The sequence below is a fragment of the Ischnura elegans genome, chromosome 2 (assembly GCF_921293095.1).
Source record: "Ischnura elegans chromosome 2, ioIscEleg1.1, whole genome shotgun sequence".
NCBI classification, from domain to species: domain Eukaryota; kingdom Metazoa; phylum Arthropoda; class Insecta; order Odonata; family Coenagrionidae; genus Ischnura; species Ischnura elegans.
Genome location: NC_060247.1, coordinates 90,469,568 through 90,489,032, shown reverse-complemented (window position 1 = coordinate 90,489,032; position 19,465 = coordinate 90,469,568). Strand labels below are relative to the sequence as shown.

The following is a 19,465-nucleotide window of genomic DNA, read 5'->3' as shown; positions in this document are numbered from 1 at the left end:
TTTCCCCGTGTTTTTTTCCCGGTTTTTACCAAAACAATTCTCAATAGTTCTAGATGCTGGTGAGAAATTAATGTGAATTGGTCGAGTAACATGAGAATGCGATAATAACCATTTATTATTCGTAATTATTCAGTAAAAAAGGGCTTTTAAAAATTGACTTAAAAGTGCTTGTAGATTGTAAAATAGAAAAAGAGGGGCAATATGTGAAATACTATGGTGTATAGCAATATGTGCAGCATTCGGTATAATTTCAGCAGGCTGGGAGGTTGATAGGCAGTCAATATGAATAGCCATTCTACAGTAGTGTATGGCTGATAGTACATATAGTTTCAGGCTGTCCAAAAACAGAAACGGTACCGAGTAAAATATTTCAAGTGTTTTAGCAAAATAACAGGACTTATCCAGGGGATAAAAAAGAAAATTCCACAATTTTTCGGGGTTTCCCAGGCTGAAGGAAACATTGGCATGATTCTACCAGAAGGAATGAAGTAAAAATAGCAATGGGTGCAATAGAAACGAATAATAAAAGTGACTGATAACATCGTTTGATAAAGGTATTTGCTGAACACAGTGAAAAAGGATAGCTCTGTGGATGTACTAAACACATGTATATGCAGCAATAGAGGACACAGAGAAAACAAATTAAAGAGGTATTGATGAGGGACGAAAGTAAGGAGAAGATTAACGCCGTGATCTCATTAGCCACAAGCCTTTTAACAGCCATCATCATTAAGCTATTTACATTTCTTGCCTGCAGTTGGCGTCTCCTTGGCTGTAATCGCGAATAGCCATACTGGTTTGTTAATATTGCTCGTTTCCCCAGAAAATGATCGGTTGGTTGGTTTTTAGAGAAGGCGACCAACAGTTGTTTAGGTTCAAGATTTAATTCGCTTTCCTAGACAGCGGTGAAAAATATAAGGTTAGGCTCAGGAGAGGATCCAGGACTTTTTTCTGAGGGGGGCACAAGGGTCTGATAGGTCTTCTCATATTTGATATTGAAACGAAAATACAACAATTACTGTAGAAACTATTCTCTTCGTTTTGATATGAAAGTAATTAATGTTAAATTGAATGATTGAGGCTCAGTAATACACACATTAAAACGAACTTAATGATGGCCATAATAAAAATCTTGTCTATTTTTTAAGCGTCTGGGGGGGACGTGCCCCCGTGCCCAAACCCCCTAAATCCGCCTATGGTTAGGCTCAGCAACGATTGAAATGATATTCTCTCCGTGAAACCGATGAAATTCTTTTTACGAAAAATCTCCACCATTGGCCTTTTATTGGCCGGGGTTTTAACTTAACAATTAAACTTACACTAACACCCATGCTCTGGAAAAATGGGCAACCTACCCGAGACCTCTTCTGCGGCAGGCAAGGACCTTAACCCCACCGCCAAGGAGCCAGCAAATACTTATTGCCTATCAACCTGCTAGCATCATGAAATTATAGTGCATGCAGTGAATATTGCTAAACACATCGCACGACAACGGAGCCCAAGGGTTTGCCTGGGGCGAGACGGGCTATCCATCGAGACGAATCGACGCAACGCACTGGAATGGATCCAAGTGCACCGCGAGAGTGTGGGTTGGTGGCGCTGACAGACGGCCCGAGATACACATTGAGACAACTTGGTCCTTGGGAAGACACCTCGGAGAAGGAGACGGAACAATATTATCTTTGGAAATTAAGAAGCGATAAGGTTTCAGCGAACGGGAGCCGTAAAAGCGATGGAAGATTAGCGCCTCTATAATGACATTCGGAGAGCAACGCTACGGGCGACTGGGATCCTTGAGGAAGCGAAACAATTTGCAAGAGCGGAAAATAAGAGAATTCGAGAGATGTCATATCTTAACGCTCATCAAGCCGTCGATAGCCCATTTCGTTCGGAGATTAACTTAAAGCCAAGCCGGTATCGGTTTCTTTCGCGGGACATCACTAATACAGCGGATAAAATTACGATGATATGCATCATAACTTATTTCCACCTTCGAATTCAAAAATTAACTAAAGATTAATGCAAATGTTTCGTAAATTTGAATGATAATTTTCGCGTGATATCGCTGATCCTGTTTAGTGATCAGGGCCGGATTAAAGTGAAAAGAGGCCCTTTCACCTTAACACGTTTAATGAACATAATGTGATTGGTACTAACCTTTATAAAAAAATAAATAATAGAGTTCGCGGTTTTTAGAATAGAGTAATTTAAATTTTGTCAGCAATTGGAATGTAGGCCCCTCTTGACCTAGAGGCCCTAGGCTGAAGCCTAGTTAGCCTTTAGGTAAATACGGCCCTGAGTAATACCAGAGAGGAGTACTATGTATCCTAGGTTATACATATAATAATAAATCACCGTTTCATTGTCAATTTGAGCCGATAAATGACAAAACGGAGATTTGGATGGACACAGTGGAAGAAGGGCGGAGAATAGGGAACTCGAGAGAAGACATATTATATCATTAATGGTCATTAAACTGGCGATATCCTATTTCTTTTGGAAATGAAATTCAAGCTAAAGGAGGCTCATGGCTAAAAAGCAGAGTCATCAAAAATTAAGAGCTGTGCACAAGATTGTGTATAAATCTCAAAGATTGGATCACTAAGAGATAGCTAAGGGGAGGGAAGTATCATAGCGGAAGTTAGAGCTAGACTACTGACCAGGATCGCTGGTTCAAGTCCAGGGTGAAGCAAACGGACACTCCTAAACATAATACCTCGAAATGCGAGGAGGAACAGGAAAGGAACTGCCCCCACCCCTACCCTGAATGTGTGGAATTCACACACCTGTAGCTTAGTATGGGGTGAGCTCTACCGCCACCCATATATTCGGGTTGAATCACAGAAAGAGGCATAGTTATGATATAGTGCACTATCCATGTACCTCATTTTGAATTTGCAACACTAAAATTGAAGCTGAATTGAATGTAATTTAATAAGGAGTGTATGAACTGAGGTTAATAAAAATTTAAACCATGTTACATAAATGAGAGCTATTATTTTTATGAAGTGACTCGGTTCAGTTAGTTGGAAAGAAAGAATTATACCGTATGTTTCAAGGTTGCATTCTGTATGAATCATCTCTTGGTTTCACGGTGTGTTGATTCTCGGAAAAAACTTTATGTGAATATTTCAACGGAAGGAGCACGGAAAATCTTCCCGAGTGCAAAAGAAAGCGAGTCGCCAATTTTAGCTGATGATTACCATTCATAATCCTCACGTCATAACACCTTGCATTTTGCGAGGGGCTTTGCAACCAGCCTACTCCAAGGTCGTAACCTCAATTAAAATGGTCGCTCTCAAGCTAGCATGACTGAGGGAAGCCAGAACCTCCAGAAAGATCTTTTGTTTAGATATCCCAAAGAAGAAGCTTAGACATGAAAGACAAAATGCAGCCGAAAAAATTATGAAACGCAATACTGCTTCAAGAGCTCTTACAGAAAAGCTTGTGAAGCAAAATGTTCCTTTATCACAAATATTTAGATAAGGATAGTGGGAAATTGAATATGCGAGCAGCCAATCAATGATATTCCTTTCGAGGAGTTAAATGTTTTTAATTATTGAGGCAAAACTAAGCTAAAAATCTGAGCCAAGTTATAATATAATCTGAAGAATCGTTTAACAGCAAAGCGTGACATAAAAAGTCATCATATCATTAAGTCAAGAATAAGACTTCAAAAGTTGGGTTGTCACAATGATGACTACACCTTTCAAATGAAAGTCTATAGAATTCAACACTTTTTAAAATGTATCCAGCCACAAACCTTCGATGCCTCATACTATGTCAGAAAAGTAAGATTTCCACCACGATAAATCCAGATTTGAAACTCCTCATAAATGAGAGCTAGGATATTAATATATATTCTCCAATTTAATCTCTCTATTCTTTAAGCTTTCTTATTATTGATGAAATGCACTCACAGTGAGGGGCCCTCCCTCTCGACCGGTCGTACTTTCATTCTGAGAAAACGCCGAGTAAAAATTTTCGCATTGAAGACAGGCAAATACTGAAAAGGGTCGACTACAGTTGCGTTGTAAATTTCAAGATAATATCGCAAGTTTGAAATAGGTGATACGCCACGAAGACGTGGGTACGAAAGGAAGTACACGCAGAAATACCTCCAATATAGCTAAAATATTTTCTGACAAACTAATATATTTATGACTAATAACCCTACACTTACAATATCTCGCGTTTAGGTTGTCATAATGTAAGCGTTATTACTTGAAGAGGTCGAGGAGAAAAATACTGTATTTTCTCGCGTTTGGGGAATGGGACATGGCTACTGAGCCCTTTTATACGTCTGATATTCTGTGTGTTAGCTACGTTTTACCTCGCTTGGATTCCTCATGTATGTATTTTCATCGCCGCCATAACAGCACTATTTGGCCTTTACATTGGGTGGTTAACAACTACTAACATTGGTCAACCATGCCCTGGTTACCAACCCAGGCGGGACTCGAACCCGTGACCTTCAGTGTGTCAGGCGATGACTGTACCCAGCCGACTCTTGGACCGGCAAATAATGGTAATGAGACTTTTAGAAAGAACCAATAACCAAGTTGACTTTATTTAAGTTCTCTTCATGACAAACGACAACGATCTCACATGAAATTTCACGAAATACTTTCAATAGAAGAGATATGTAGTGGTAATTCCTCCTGCAGATGTAGCAGATTAGATCCTCCCTTGGTACTGCAACTTTAGCTGTTCGCCGTGTCCTCAATAACTGGAGACTCTTCTTAAATATATTATTAACGGCAAAAGAGATCATCTGACATTCTGTCTCTTTTCCCGCTTCGTGTTCCTTCGTGCACGACGAGGTCGAGTGACTTATTTCATTGTTTCTATTTCCACTGTCTCTAATCGCTCTTTTCTATTCAGGCTTCCTTCTTCCATGAACTCCTATTCCAAATGTGTTCCAGATTTTGATCCTTTTTTTTCATCCCTCATCCATTTTGCACCATCTCTATCGAAATTCTCCCCCTACTCCTCGCACCACCCGATGAAGTCTACCATTCTTTGTTATTTATTTTTAAATACTGTTGAATATTATTTTGTTTGTTGTTGACTACGTTTTGCTTAATATTACTAAATTATTCTCTTTTTATTCTCTGTCCTCTGTATTAGGCCTCGTGCTGTTTTTGGAATGAATTAAATAAATAAATAAGTAATCGCTGAGTGAAAAAAATTGAGCGTTCAAATTCCAACAGTGCCCATGGTACCAAAAGCATTAACCAATGTCACCTCCATTGGAGGTAATTCGGAAATTGTCAAATTAGTCGTAGCACTATGTCAAAGTGCACTCGAACTGAAGTTAACTTGATTTTTGGCGCTTTCGAAAACGCTCTTATTTTCGATACACACTCTTTTATAAAAAATAAAACGATTGAAGTTTAATTTTTTAACAGAAAAACTCGATGTCTCCCCAATGACAATCGAATGACACTTGTCCTGTGTTTATAGCTGCATTGGACGCGGATGATGATTCATTCCCGGGCCAAGAATGCAACGAGTAATCATACGCTATTCAAAGAGGCGGACATAACAATCAAAGCCGACGCAGCGCAAAACAATAATGATGTCCCACGATTGGATGAAGGCCCAGACGCGATGGCCCACGCATACACTCTAAACATTCGATAACCACGTGCCTTCATAGGAGGTGGGACCGCACACAAGCTTTTCCCTCTGACAAATTGGCTGCCCTACGTATTGGCAGGATAGTTAATATCAAGAGACAGAATTTCAATCTCGTGCTCATGGATATAAATAATACATTATCGTAACAAGTGGCGCCTACAATTCGGCGGCCCGAAGCAGGGGCAGACTAGCTAGGGCGTGCGAGCTGAAATCCCTGCGGGGCCGAAGGGTCGAAGCCCCGGACGGGTTCGGAGAGCCCTGGGATCCTTCAGCGCCTTTCATTTTTCTAGGTCCCTCAAAAGTATTTGATGTGTTAAGTGAAAATAAACGCGAGCAATTGTAAAAATCTATGGCCAGACACCAGGAGAACAGAAAATAATTTGGTTTTAAACTTACATTTCATTGCATATTGAACTGTTATTAAATTAAATCATAGAATATGCTCGCAAAAAAATTCCCTCAATTTTTTTTCGCAGTGAAGGTCGTGGTTTGCCTGTTGGGGCCCTTAGACTACGTTGCCGCCGCGGTCTTTGGGTGACCAGCCCGGCCCTAGCCCGAGAACAAGATGGAGAAATTGGGAGACAAATTTTTCACTCACCCACAAACGTCATTCAAGTTAAAAAATATACCGTAGCTATAAATATGAATAGAGGAGAAACTAGCTAACTTTCTATGGCTATAATACCCTTTTGGAAATGAAATACAGTGTATTCCGTTTAGTGGCCTCGTTGGCCAATATTTTTATGTCGATTGTAATAGTGCTTGAAAATTAAAGATAACCGTATTATCCCGTTATTCGATCCACTACCTGCTCTTCTAGCTATTCGTGACAAAAATCGGCGGACCTATTCGCGGAAATTCATGGGCATGACGTCTCGAGCATATCACTTCTCCGCTACTTCTTAGCCTTGTACGGGGGACTTACGTTGTTCGTCGTAGATTACACTCCTGCGAGCAATAATTTCCTTCAGTTAAAAGGTTCTTCCAGAGCGATTAAATGAACCAGAACTCTAATGAACTTACCAACTCATGAAAAATAGGCAACTAATATAGCATTATTTTACTTTAAACTTATGAGAGAATAGCTGATCGGGGAAAATTTTTTCGGCAAATTAATCTTTTCGTTTCATCTACCAAACTATTGAAATGCATTGAGATTTTAATTAGTTTTTGTCCGAGGTGATCCTCATCCTCTCCTTTCCAAGACAATCTCAAGCATTAACCACTAAGTTGATGAGTTAAAACATCAGACGAAATGGCGCTCTGAAAAACTTTGGATGAAATCCCTATGACATATTTTCAACGCGGTAGCCTTACCGAAAATGGATGCAATATATACATAATTATGAAACAAGTGTGTGGTAATAATGCTACTAGTACTACAACAGGTTCGGAATGATTTTAAACTGAACTTTTAAGATATTTTGGAATGGAAAAATAGAAATTAAACGTCTTTCAACATTCAACCCATCCAGTATATTTTGTTAAACTGGAAATATGAAACAATTTAGCCTATAACAAATCACGGTAGAAAGTGCAATTACGTCATCATGTGAAGTTGAGAATGCCAGGAAAAATAAGGGCATATCTATATCCCGTGCCGGGAGTGAGGTAAACCGCAAAATAATGGGCAGGAAATCGGTGTCCTTCATGGGAAGCAGTGAAGTAATTAGACACCGTTCTCAAGTTAAATGCAAAGACTATGAAAATTCTAACCGCACATTTACGACCTTCATTATTTGCTAAATATACCTCTAATTATACAAGAAGTCGTTCTTTAACATATATTTAGAGTGTAACTAAGGTTTGAACCTCTGGATATGGAACTTTAAAATTAAAAAATATAAAAGTAACATTAAAATAGCCATTTGGCTTTTCCAAAATATTATTACTTAGGGCTGATATCGTTAACATTGATAATATACACATTTCAATGCATTCCAGGAGTTAAAATTCACGGTTAAAAAAATTAGTATAATGTTCCGATTTATTGATGACACATAGGGCATAGAAGAGACAGAGAGGGATCCAAATAAAATTTTCAAAAATATGGAAAAGGCATTGGCTAGCTGTGAGCTGAAATTCAACGCAAAGAAAACCAAGATATTGGACTGTGGTAGAAAAGAAGATTTCGAGAACAAATTTATACAGTGAAAACATAAACTTTAGGAGGTGAGAGTTTCGCAACTTGAATAGCCAAATGAAACGCTGGACGAAGCAAAAAGTAGTCAGTTGAATAGCCCAAGTGAAGAGGGCATTCCACATAAAGAGGTCTCTGAGCAGCTGGGAATGTAAACATTGACGTAAAGAAGCACTTTATCAGGACTTAAGGCTGTTTTACACGGGGCACGGAATTGCGCAGGTTAGAGCTGCATCAATTTGTAAAATGGCGTGGAATTGCGCGAATGCATGAACGAAATTAGAACAGGGGCTATTTTGCCATCTCGCATCCACGCATTCTCGCATGTGTTCTGGCAATTCACCGCTTTATACGACGCAATTTTGATTGCGCCTTCGCACATACGTCAGATTGCGCAAATCCGTGTACCGTGTAAAACGGCCTTAATATAAGAAGCATGCTTCTTCATAGCCATAAGCGGATTTGAAGGGGTGGCGTGCCCCCCTATGGACGCTTAAAATATTGGTAAGATTTATAATACGGTTATCATTACGTTCGCTTTATTTTGTGTATTACGGAGACTCAATCATTTAATATCATATTAAAATAAAGATAATATGTCATGTAGTAATTATTGTATGTTGTTTTTAATCTCAAATATGAGAAAACCGTTTGCCTGTCAGACCCTTGAGCCCCCCCAGAAAAAATTCTGGATCCGCCCTTGTCCTTGGCAGTGAGGAACGGGCGATGACAGCAGCGGAGAAATCGAGGTTGAAACACAAAAGAATGATGTAGATCAAAAGAATACATTGAAAAAATAATATGGAAGTTATAAAAAGATTAGGAGAATCAGAAACGGAAATCCGAGGCTGATTTCAACGCTACTCCAAAAGACGAAGAAAATTAGAAACAGCCTCACTACCAATTCCGGTGATAATGATTCGAATCACGACACACAATGGAAAAGGGCGTATACTATAACAGAAACTGTTGTTTAGCTTTTACTAAATGCCAGTGGTAATGCTGCATGGACGATAAATATACCAATTCTACTTGAACAATTCACTATAGCTCAATGACGTTCAACACTCCCTTTGTATGATAAATTCGAGATTTTACATAAAATTTGAAATCTATATTGCAGATAGTCATTATATTAAGTAATATATTCTAATTCGACCACCTTCTAATAAGCCTAGAAGTTTTTTTTTCAATCCCTTTGCAGCAACAACTTTGATCAATTCCTCAATTTTTCAGTCCTCCGCACTCGACAACGGCACAACAATCCAAGATGTCCAAGAAAGACAAGAATTTGCAAAGAGACAAAACCTAATATTGGTTAATTGAAAGGCACTCTAAATAAAGAATATCGGATAGAAAAAGAAAACATACCAGAAATCGTAGCGCATTTCCAACAGCAATCCGCTCCTGTATAATCTATTAAGGCGAGTGTAGCTCCAAGGGAATCTTGAACTCCACCGCTAAAACAGTAATGAACTTCTCACCCGCTACGTCTTCGTAATCCAAATGAAAGAATATGACTTCAAATCGAGAAGACACTTATGCACTCAAAATTTTCCGAGCGTAATCGTGCAATATGCAACGTAAACTTGTTCTTTGGCACCGCAATCAGATTAAAACACGTACTCAATACGAAACTTAAAAGTTCGCTATTTCACTTTTTCACAACTCTTAAATCACAAAGATAAAATGTGAAAGCTACATGAGACGCTCACAGTAAAAAATCCATCCTTTCCTTGGCCCGTTCAGCGACCGACTGTGAAGAACTTTACAGCAATCTTAAGTCTCCAACAGCGTTTTCGATCACATAGAAAATTTTACGCAATATCGCTAAGTTCTCGTCGATCCCAACCGTGGGGTTGAATCATCGAACCTAAGGACATTCAAGCCAAACCATTTCAAGTCGAGGAGTGTTTCCAGAGCCAAAGAATAATATCCCGCTTTGAACGCAAGAAACAGTATTATCGTGTTCCACGCAGGCAGATTATTACTCAGGGCAGAGTCACTTCGCCAACCGCGTTCTTAAGACATGCTTCAAGTAAGAACGTCAACGCTGTCAAAGAGTCGCCACGGAGAGACGTCAATGAGGTTTCTCCACGTTATATCACCAACATATTCCACCGTATATGGATTTAAACAGATTTCACTTGATGGTAGCAGGTGTAACTTTGTGAAACTCCATGAAAATAAAATAGTGAATTTGTCTTATCTTAAAAATTCTCTCTCACACATATGATTGAAAACATTAAGATGCTTACAAAAAAGATACAAAATCGTGGCCTTAATTAATAATTTTCCTCTGATCCTTCAATTTGGTTTTAAAACTTCTGCCTATGTGACCACCATTTATTCCATTCTTTTGTTCTCACATTTTTTATCTAACGCATAATAAACATTCATTCATTCAAATTCAACACAACATGTACCACAATCACCACGCAAAAGTTCAAGAACAGCACTTCCGACTACGGGGTCATACCAGAGTTAAACGAATATAATATTCCAATTATTCCTTAGACCTGAAGACCGAAGCAGGATGGCTCCCGAAACTGTTGTCAACTATAAACGACAGACGCGGCTGGAGAACCCGAAAATTAGCAGTCATTATAATTATTCCAATTCTAAAAAGGAAGAAATAAGCATACTTAGCTCAACATAAAAACTGCATTCCTGGTATTTCGTGGGACACTCTAAAAGAAATGCCGGGGTGGTAGTGTAGTCGGCATGAAGCGTGTAAATAAATATAAATATGTTTTATTATATTTTGGAACTATCGAGCAGGAAATACAGAAAATAATCACGATTTACCATTGACGTCTGCTGGACGATTCGCTAGAGCGCAAGATAATTTTATTGCACCTAGAAAATTTTAAAGGAGGAAATTAAAATTTACGTCAGAGGCGTCTACGTACATTTTCATTTCTTTGGAACAGACTTTTAAAACTTCGATTCTCGATTCATCAAGCATCGGTTGAGTCGGACTTGAAACATCCCTACTTTTACCCCGAGTGGCAAAGGTGAGCACCTTTTTGCGACCCCTACGCCTTTATCTCTCGCGCTCCATTCACAATGCAGGCGAGGAGAGATAGCTTGGCGGGGATCAAAGTAAAGGCGTGCTGGGGCAAAGGAAGGAGAGGTACAGAAGGCCACTTGAGATATAGCAATCAATAAGTGCTGCTCCGAGACGCCCAGTCTTATTGCTCCGCTCGAGAGAGATCCTATTGAAAGGAGACTGGCAATGAATGGGAGGAACACCATTTGAAAGGGATCAAGAAAAGCGTTGGTGCAGGTTGAAACATCGAGGAGGAAGGGGAGTAGAGCGACGCGACGAGTTCGCTGCCCTCGCGTATCACAGTCAGTCGTAAATCAAAAGCGAACGAGCCCCGAGCAGCAAAGAGAGAAAACAAATACGTATTTCGAATAAAAAATATAAAATAAAAGAGATAAAAAACGCGCTTGTCCAAAAAGAGTATAAAATGCACTAAAAAGTAAAAAATAAGGTTTTTTCACTCGAAGAATAAATCGTGGAAGTTGACTAGGTTTATTGGAAACGAATGTAGAAGAGCCTGATAAGTTAGTAAGGTTTAGCACCTACACTCTAATCTCCAGGTGATGTAAAGCTTATTAGTCTCCTTAGTGCATTTTAAAATGTTTGGAAGAATCATGATTTAAAATCTTCTTTATTTTATTTTTATTTCCTTGATTTTAGATAGGATATAAATTTGATTTTTAAATATAATTTTTAATTTAAACTTTCATTTATATTTTTCCATTTACACATTATTTTTATAATTTAATTTTATAAAAGTGAGGCCTATATGAGGCTACCAAAACTTCCTCATATAAAGTTCGAAATAGCAAAGAATAAAACTACGGAAGAGTAAAATTATGGAAAACGATCGTGCAAAGTCAACTTGTGAACAAAATTTAAAATTATAAGGAAAACAATCGCCACTTCCAGGTTTTGAAGCTGCAAACTTATGGTCGCCAGGCAGATACGTTAACGGTGAGTCATATGACACGTTATTTGTTTAAGAAGAATGAAATCATTAATAACTTGAAAATGATCGATTAATACAAATATTAACATTCAAAATAGGGGGCTTGTACTGGCTCTGAAGACCTAGGAATAATGTAAGCATCCATTATCATCTAGTTCTGATTTGTACCGGAAATTTCAATCCGATTCGACAATGGGAAGCGGGTTAAAATTCAAATACAAGATTCCATTGATGAAAAAGACAAACAGACGAAGAAAGTTAAGAAAAAAACGTAAAGAAGACGGAAAAAGCAAACCAAATTTCACACGAGATGATAACGTCAAAGCGTCGAAACTAGTCTATGAATTAAAACAAAGATGATCAAACAATCCGTGAGATGACGGACGTTTCCACGCAATTCGGTAGGCATGGATGGCAATCAAAACTAAATGCAAGTCAAAACCAGTAAAATTTCAATAGTTTCGTTCACGGAAACTAAATCTAGAAACGAAACGAAATGGGTTTAAACCCGGGGAGCTATACTCAGGGTCGAAACGAAATCGGAGTCAAAACTACTTCGGGTCGAAACTTAACTAAAACTCTGGGACGAAACGAAACGCATATAATGTTTCGCACCGGCGCAACCACGTAATTCACCTTCGAACAGTTTAGTTTCGACCCACACACGAAGAAGAAGCATGGTTGAATGAAGAAGAGGTTCGGCCAACCGCCATTAGATGCATGGGGCGCTCCTATTCTTACCACCAACATGAGAACGGTGAACGCAATTTGGTCATTAGATTTTTAAGCTCAATGTTTTAACCTCTCTACACGCATATCAAACGTAATTAGGTCGAAACTATTCCCTCTTATCCCCCTCCACTCAACTTCTTAGATGGACACTTAACTATGAGCAGCGGAGTTTTTATTAATTTAGTTTCGTTCCCGGGAGTTAATTTTCGTCCTGGGTCGAAACTAAACTCCTTGCTGAATATAATTTCTCGCGGGAACGAAACTAAACCGAGGCTTCGTATTTTTGTTTCCCTCCGGGTCGAAACGAAACATTTTTGTTTCGTTTCACTTGCAATCCCTGTGGTAGGCTAAACAATCCATGAAATAACGGAGAAATCCTTTAATAAATGCGAAAAGAAATTGGTCTCCAATGATTACGTGATTTTAAATAGTTTTTTTTCATACATCTTTGAGCCTTGAGATACTTTTGCATTACTGAGTTACCATCTCCAAATCTAAATTACCTGTATGTACGAAATGTTACATTAAACCTCAAATACAGATAAGAACTTGACTATCCTTAAAATTACTACGCATGAAAACATTGAAAATTCCCTCAAAGCATAGTTAGTCGAGAAAAATAGTAAATAGATAGGCACATGGATAGATTATGAGATGCCAGCAGTTATTTCATTTCATAATCGTACTAGCAATTGATATAATGCTTTAGGTCACTCGGTAGATACGGCAAAGTGAACTTGGCATCAATTTAGTTGGTATAAGTTTCACCGTATTCATATTTTATCTACGAGATAAGCTACCATGCAAGCAATTTTATGAAAATAACTTATGGTACAGGCTAGTCCTTTGTTGAAAACTCCAGGTTTCAACATAGATTAGCATAGGTCTTAGCGCGCGATAAATGGAATTCAACATTCAAATCATATCATATCAAGCTCCGGCGCAAATTTTGAAATTTGTGCATTTTTATAATTCATTTAAAGATTATGAGAGGAAATTTAATTAACTGATGGTAAACTTAACTCAAATTCGCCATGTAGGTCACCTGCCTCCCCATGAATTTGAGCAAACATTTTCAACTGCATTTTAATAACGCCCGTGCGAAAATATCGCTGGCATCAGGGCGGAGGGCTATCAAAAGACATCGGTGCGACGAAGCTATTTTGAAGGGCAGGGAAAACGGTGCGATGGAATGGGAGGGAAACATCACACGACTGTGTATGTACGGGGAAGACTAGAGCGAAGGGAGGGACGGAGTGAGGGGTGGGAATGAAATCCCATATCTCCGCCGTTAACGCCCCTCCTCGCCGCGCCAAGGTCGCCACTTGCAGTTTCCACGCTCTCACTCCCTCGTTTGTTTTTATTTATTTATTTTTTATTTCGGAAAGCGGAGCATCGTCGTGGACGCACGCGACCTGGCTGGCGGCTTCTCTAAAGGCACCGACAACGAATTGTCGGAAAGGATTTTCTCGTAAATCACCGGAGGCGAGTTTATTTATTTTATTTTTTTTCCTAAATTTCACTCACCAACGAGAGAAGCGCGTCTTTTTAATTTTCTCGCATCCTTTTTCTAACTTGTTCGTCTTCTTCCACCCCGTCATGTATTCCCATCCCCCGTTCCCTACCCCCGATTTCGCCCATCGAACTCATTAACCCACTTAGCGAGAATGAGCCAGGGGGGGTAGGAGTCAGGTTGGCAGGGCGAAATATGGGCCAAGCCACCCCGGGGGAACCCCCGAAAAGGGCGAGACGTGTTCCGCCACGCCCCTCCCACGCACACCTAGAGGGTGCCCCTTGGGCTGAATACGGCTCGTCTCCCATGAGAGGGAAATCCGGTGCTGAAAAATTAGGCAGGGTGGAATATGGTACTCCAGGTTATTGGAGGAGATAACGGAATAGCCAGAGATGTAACCGTATGGAATCGTCAGGGCAAGAAAAATGTGTTCATCAACATCCGTGCAAGTACCGTGCAAGCCACAACCAGGGTGTTTGCGAGTTTTTTTCCATTTCTCCGCGCCACTATGCGGTATAGACCCTTGACGCTCACGGTAGCTTTTTGTTTTGACACACTCTATGCAGCCTTTCACTTTTCGCATTTATGCCGACAGATCAGTGGCGGATTATTCGGCATAATTAAGCAAAATAATGGCGCAATAAATCAAAAAGAAGCATTATTAAATAAATAAGATAGCAAAAGCAAAAAACACTGATCTTATAGAATTCACAGGCTAAAATACATTACATATAATAATCATGGGCGTACCCAGGGTCAAACTGGGGGGGGGGGGCAAGCCATGGTTGTTCAAGTTGTAGGTAAGATTTAAGCATGTATAAGGAGAATTAAATCAACATTTTAAGGAAACTGTAACGGCTCTTTATTTGTTTTTAAAATTATTTGCTTGAAAAAATATTATTTTCCTTAAAGACATTTGCGATTTTTGTCCTGCCCTCTCCTGCCCCTCGCTGGGTACGCCCATGATAACAATTCTTCATACCCTAAAGAGCACGTTAAATTGCACCTTCCTGGATCAGTCTGGGGCCGTATGACGGCATGTAAAGTGGTGTATGCATTTCACGAAAGACATCATGCAAGTGTTAGACTACACTAATAATGGTGCTTTGAACTTTAAAGGTGTACCACTGAGCCATGGTAAGAGTTAATAATGTTTTTTCACATATGTGACTGTCAGGCACACTGCGACTGGACTCCGGAATTCCAATATTTCGCCTAACGAAAGGTTAATCAGACACGCGCTCAATTGCCGGACAAATACCAAGCACACAGGATAACGACACGGTATTGACCGGGTATTGCCTCTGGAAACTGCATATATTTTGAGTTTATGCATTCTTTCGCTACAGCCTCACTTATATGTCGTCACATGCAAGGGCACAATCCGAATCAAATATTTAAATTTATTATAAAGCTGGATGAAACATCGCAAATTTTGATTGGATGGGCAAAGCGAATTATTTTTAAAGTAGAATACCCCTTTTTCGGACAAGAGGACGGCATAATAAACGAGAAGTGAGAACAAGTATGTAAAACTGCAAATGGAGTACATTGAATAGGGAACAGCGCGATTTAGAAGATAAATGAAGGGAAGTAGACGCATATTGAAGGAAATTACGACGCTATCCAGCGAATATTTCTCGACATAAATGGGAGGGTACTCCAACTGGGAATTTGCCACCAACTACACCAAGTGCTTTGGCATACTTCCAACGAATAAAATAAAATTATAGTGAATGAACGGATAGGGTACTCAACGTTGCCCGAATATTCGATACACGCAGGAGTCCATGCATCATTTCTGCGGCCTTGGTTGGCCATAAAAGAAAGGCATGTTTGGGGTTAGTGTTTGTTCACAACTTGAGACAAATCTATAAGAAGCCTTCGGAATACTTACCACGCCGCTAACGCAAATGGGGACTTAATGCGACATTTAAGTACCACAAATAATGAAATAAAAAATTCAGCCAGAAAAGCAATATTAGAGACAGGAAATCGTGAAGACTGCCCAAAATCAGGGATATAACAGCGATTGTAATTCGGTAACAGAATAGGGGTATTAAATTTGTTAGGATATAAATAATGTTAATATCGGAACTAACTAGATATAGTTTGAGGGATAAGGTTTTCATTTTAACATTATTCATTTTCATAATTCAACGATGTAAACCGACACCGTGTTCATATAAAAAAACGACTTTAAACTTTAATAGCACGAAACTCTACAACATCTGAATTGCGTTAAAAACAAAGGGAATTACGAAAATAACTTTTCCGTGAGCCACTCCGTAAGTTTGCTTAAAATTCAATAATTCCATTTCTAAGTACAGAACAAATAAATGGGAAATTACAAACTTAAATGAAGTGAGAAAAGCATTTAACACAACCTGGAATCAGCGCCCGAATGCTACACCGCAGCGGTAGATGGTTGCGGAACAGTTATGATGGAGATGAAAGCTAATATCGTCCTCAACGACGTAAGCGTGTTTCCCATAGCCACCCACGGTCGTCGCATCCCCCTTCCCAATCCACCCTCTTCTCAGGTGTACGCACCCCTCTTCCGTACCTGCCCCCCTCAAATCCTACCGCAGCGGGACTCGTGGAATGATGCCAATTGAGGAATTGGGCCGCAAGCAAGCGGGAGACCGCGGGCGGACGGCAGGGGATGCTGACGCTCTCTGAAGACCCGCCCGCACTGCCGCAGACGGCAAGGCCGGTGGGATCATACACAAGTAACGTGTTATTAGGCGCTTTACAATCTGCAAGTATTAGCAGCCGGGGAAGATGACATGCAATTAAGAGAACAAATCATTCCCGCCCGACTGGCTGTATTTAAACTTCTTTCGAGACGTTTTGTTACATTTATATATTCAGAAGCAAAATTCAATCAGTTCTTTTTTTCAATTTTACCCTTTTGGTTTTTTCTTTTAACTTTAAGGCGATTGTAATGGTGAAAATAAAACGTGTATTGGTTTTCTGTTCCTATATTTTGGATTGACTTCTTTAATGATTCCAACATAACCTCTTGTAATTATAAAAACTCCGGAGAGAAAAGTCGATTAAAAATTCAATACGCATAATCTGTTTACAACTTATGACCTGGAAATTTTCACGGTACATGGAGTTAATCCTTGTCAGAAATTATCTTTATTTTTAATATAAAATTTATATCTGAAAATATGCCGAAAGAAAATTTCTAAATTTTTAAATACGGGTCAACGTTGGTTGAGTTCCACTCTGTAAACTCTAAAAATATCAAGATTATGCGTTATGTTTAAAAATAAATAATGAGACACGAAAAAATACAAGTCGTGTGGAAGAAATGCACCAATGGAAGTAATGGAACGGCTCTTGAGTGCTTTGCAGCTAACAATGCTGGGCTCAAAACCTTTAATTCATCGAGTTGGCTTTACTGTGACCCTGCGAAGAAGATAACCTACTATGGTAACTCCTACTCTGCGACGCCACTCTAGTTAGCAATAGGGTTATTAAGTTACCTCCTGTTCACCACACAGGATACACTCAAGGAATGAGGGGGCTATTGCTCCCTCACCTGCCTCTACCTCCCGAGATAAAATAATCGTTATAACTACCGCCTTGGAGAAGGTATCCCACACCCAATGCTGGAAATACTAATGGCTCCGCCAAATCCAGAATTTCTCCCACTTACATATCCTATGGACTTAAATGGTATTTTAAGTAGTTATTCAAGGTACACACGTTTTATTTTTATCATTACCCCAACGAGATGTCATACTGAACATCAGCTTCGGGTCATACAGACAGACATCTAGACTCGAGTCCAACTTAATATTAGTGCTATATCACAGAAAGTTTTGGATGTTTATCTGCAATTCCAAAAACATTGCCTTTTGCAATTAAAATCCCAAGAAATGGAGTGTATCATTTGTTTAAATTCCACGACGACCTACAACTATATACCACCTCGAGTGCCGCCTCGACGGCCGTGTGACAGGAGGGAGTCCGTTAAGCTGCACTATAATGAGGCCCTTTCCACTTATAAAGCCCTTTCATCTCCCAATTTCAAGTTTGTAAATTACATGATAAAGAATAAAATAAATCATTTCTATGTTTTTTTTTATTAGTCGTATGCGTAGAAATTCTCCTTGTTTTCGGTTCAGTGTTTTAATGTTCACTGTTCTGAGAATAGTGTAATTTCAATTTTGCTTAAAATTTAAATGTTGACTACTCTTCATCTTGAAACCCAAGGATAAAGCTTAGTTAGCTAGTAGAAAAATCCTAACCTGACTACAATGCTAAAAAAAAGCCTGGTGGACTTCGCGAGAGAGACTTTGAATTCAATCCTGTTTTTATTCAAGTCATTCATTTTTCTTGGGAAAAATGAATAACCATACCTACCCCTTCAGTAAAATCCGTCCAGCCGGCCTCGGTGGCGGTGGTGTCCTCGCCTGCCAAACCGTCGGTCGCGGATTCGAATCCCGCCTGAGTAGGTGGTCTCTTTACAGGGCATGGATGTTTGTGGCAACTTTTTTAATTCCTCCGCTGTAAAGGCCTCTATGTGATGTTTACGGGGAAGTTGAAAATAAATAAATAAATATCAATCTTATTTTATCGTTTGCCGTCGATATAGAACTATTCAAATATATATTATGTAATTTTCTTGGAAATGACATCTATACCCTTTCTTGGTGAGCCTCTTTAAGCATATTTATAGAGCTTTCCATGTAGTAGTCCCGTCTCTCTCCTTCTCCGAACTCTTCAACCGTACAACGACGGATGCAGCCAGCACGGCGACGGCGGAACTGCTACTTTTGTTCCGTACACCATGCACACGAGGCGATTACAAGCACCACGCCGTGAAAAAAACAAGACCGTGTTGAAGGACAATGCGAATGCTAGAGGAAATGTTCGTGTCACTCGGTAGTAGAACACTTGGCTAACGGTCAACTTTCACGAACAACCGTCTCAACCAGCTCACAATCTGTTATATTTTTTGGAATTTCGAAATTAATGCAGATAATAGTGTGATAAACATAGAATGAAAACAGCCTTACGATGAAAATAATTCGTGTGTAATGTACAATAAAAATTAACAGTTATGAATACGTAGCAATATATAGCAGCTGATGACAATATTTAACGTGTAGATAAATATGTAAACTTATACGAAAAATTTCTCAATTAATAATTTCTTCGAACAACTCCTTTTGTTATCGATGCAATAACGGAGTTGGATTAAACCAATGCATAATTTTTACGCTTCTTCATCAATATGACAATATGTCACCTACTAGGATGACTAAGGGTATTTACTATTTAGGCAAACGTCCTCATATGCATTTATAAAAAAGTTTTAGAATCAATCATGGTTATTTTTCATTTACATGTTGCAGCGACATACATTTATCGTAAATTGCAGTCACTGTAATTGCCAAATAACATGTACCCTTAATA

At 39.2% G+C, this 19,465-nt stretch overlaps 1 protein-coding gene across 6 annotated transcripts in view; it reads right to left on the bottom strand.

Annotated features, from left to right (window-relative positions):
- LOC124154162 (tau-tubulin kinase homolog Asator) overlaps nucleotides 1-9,558 on the bottom strand; it is a 168,514-nt gene extending 158,956 nt beyond the window's left edge. For 2 of the 6 annotated variants that reach the window (XM_046527703.1, XM_046527712.1), the window contains exon 1: nucleotides 9,155-9,554. In XM_046527703.1, coding sequence (XP_046383659.1) covers nucleotides 9,155-9,171 — 17 coding nt within the window. In that variant the 5' untranslated portion in view covers nucleotides 9,172-9,554. Of the gene's footprint in view, nucleotides 1-9,154 lie in introns of all 6 variants that reach the window. The other 4 variants (XM_046527710.1, XM_046527707.1, XM_046527711.1 and 1 more) reach the window with 4 other exon arrangements.
- Between the last annotated feature and the right edge of the window lie 9,907 nt (nucleotides 9,559-19,465).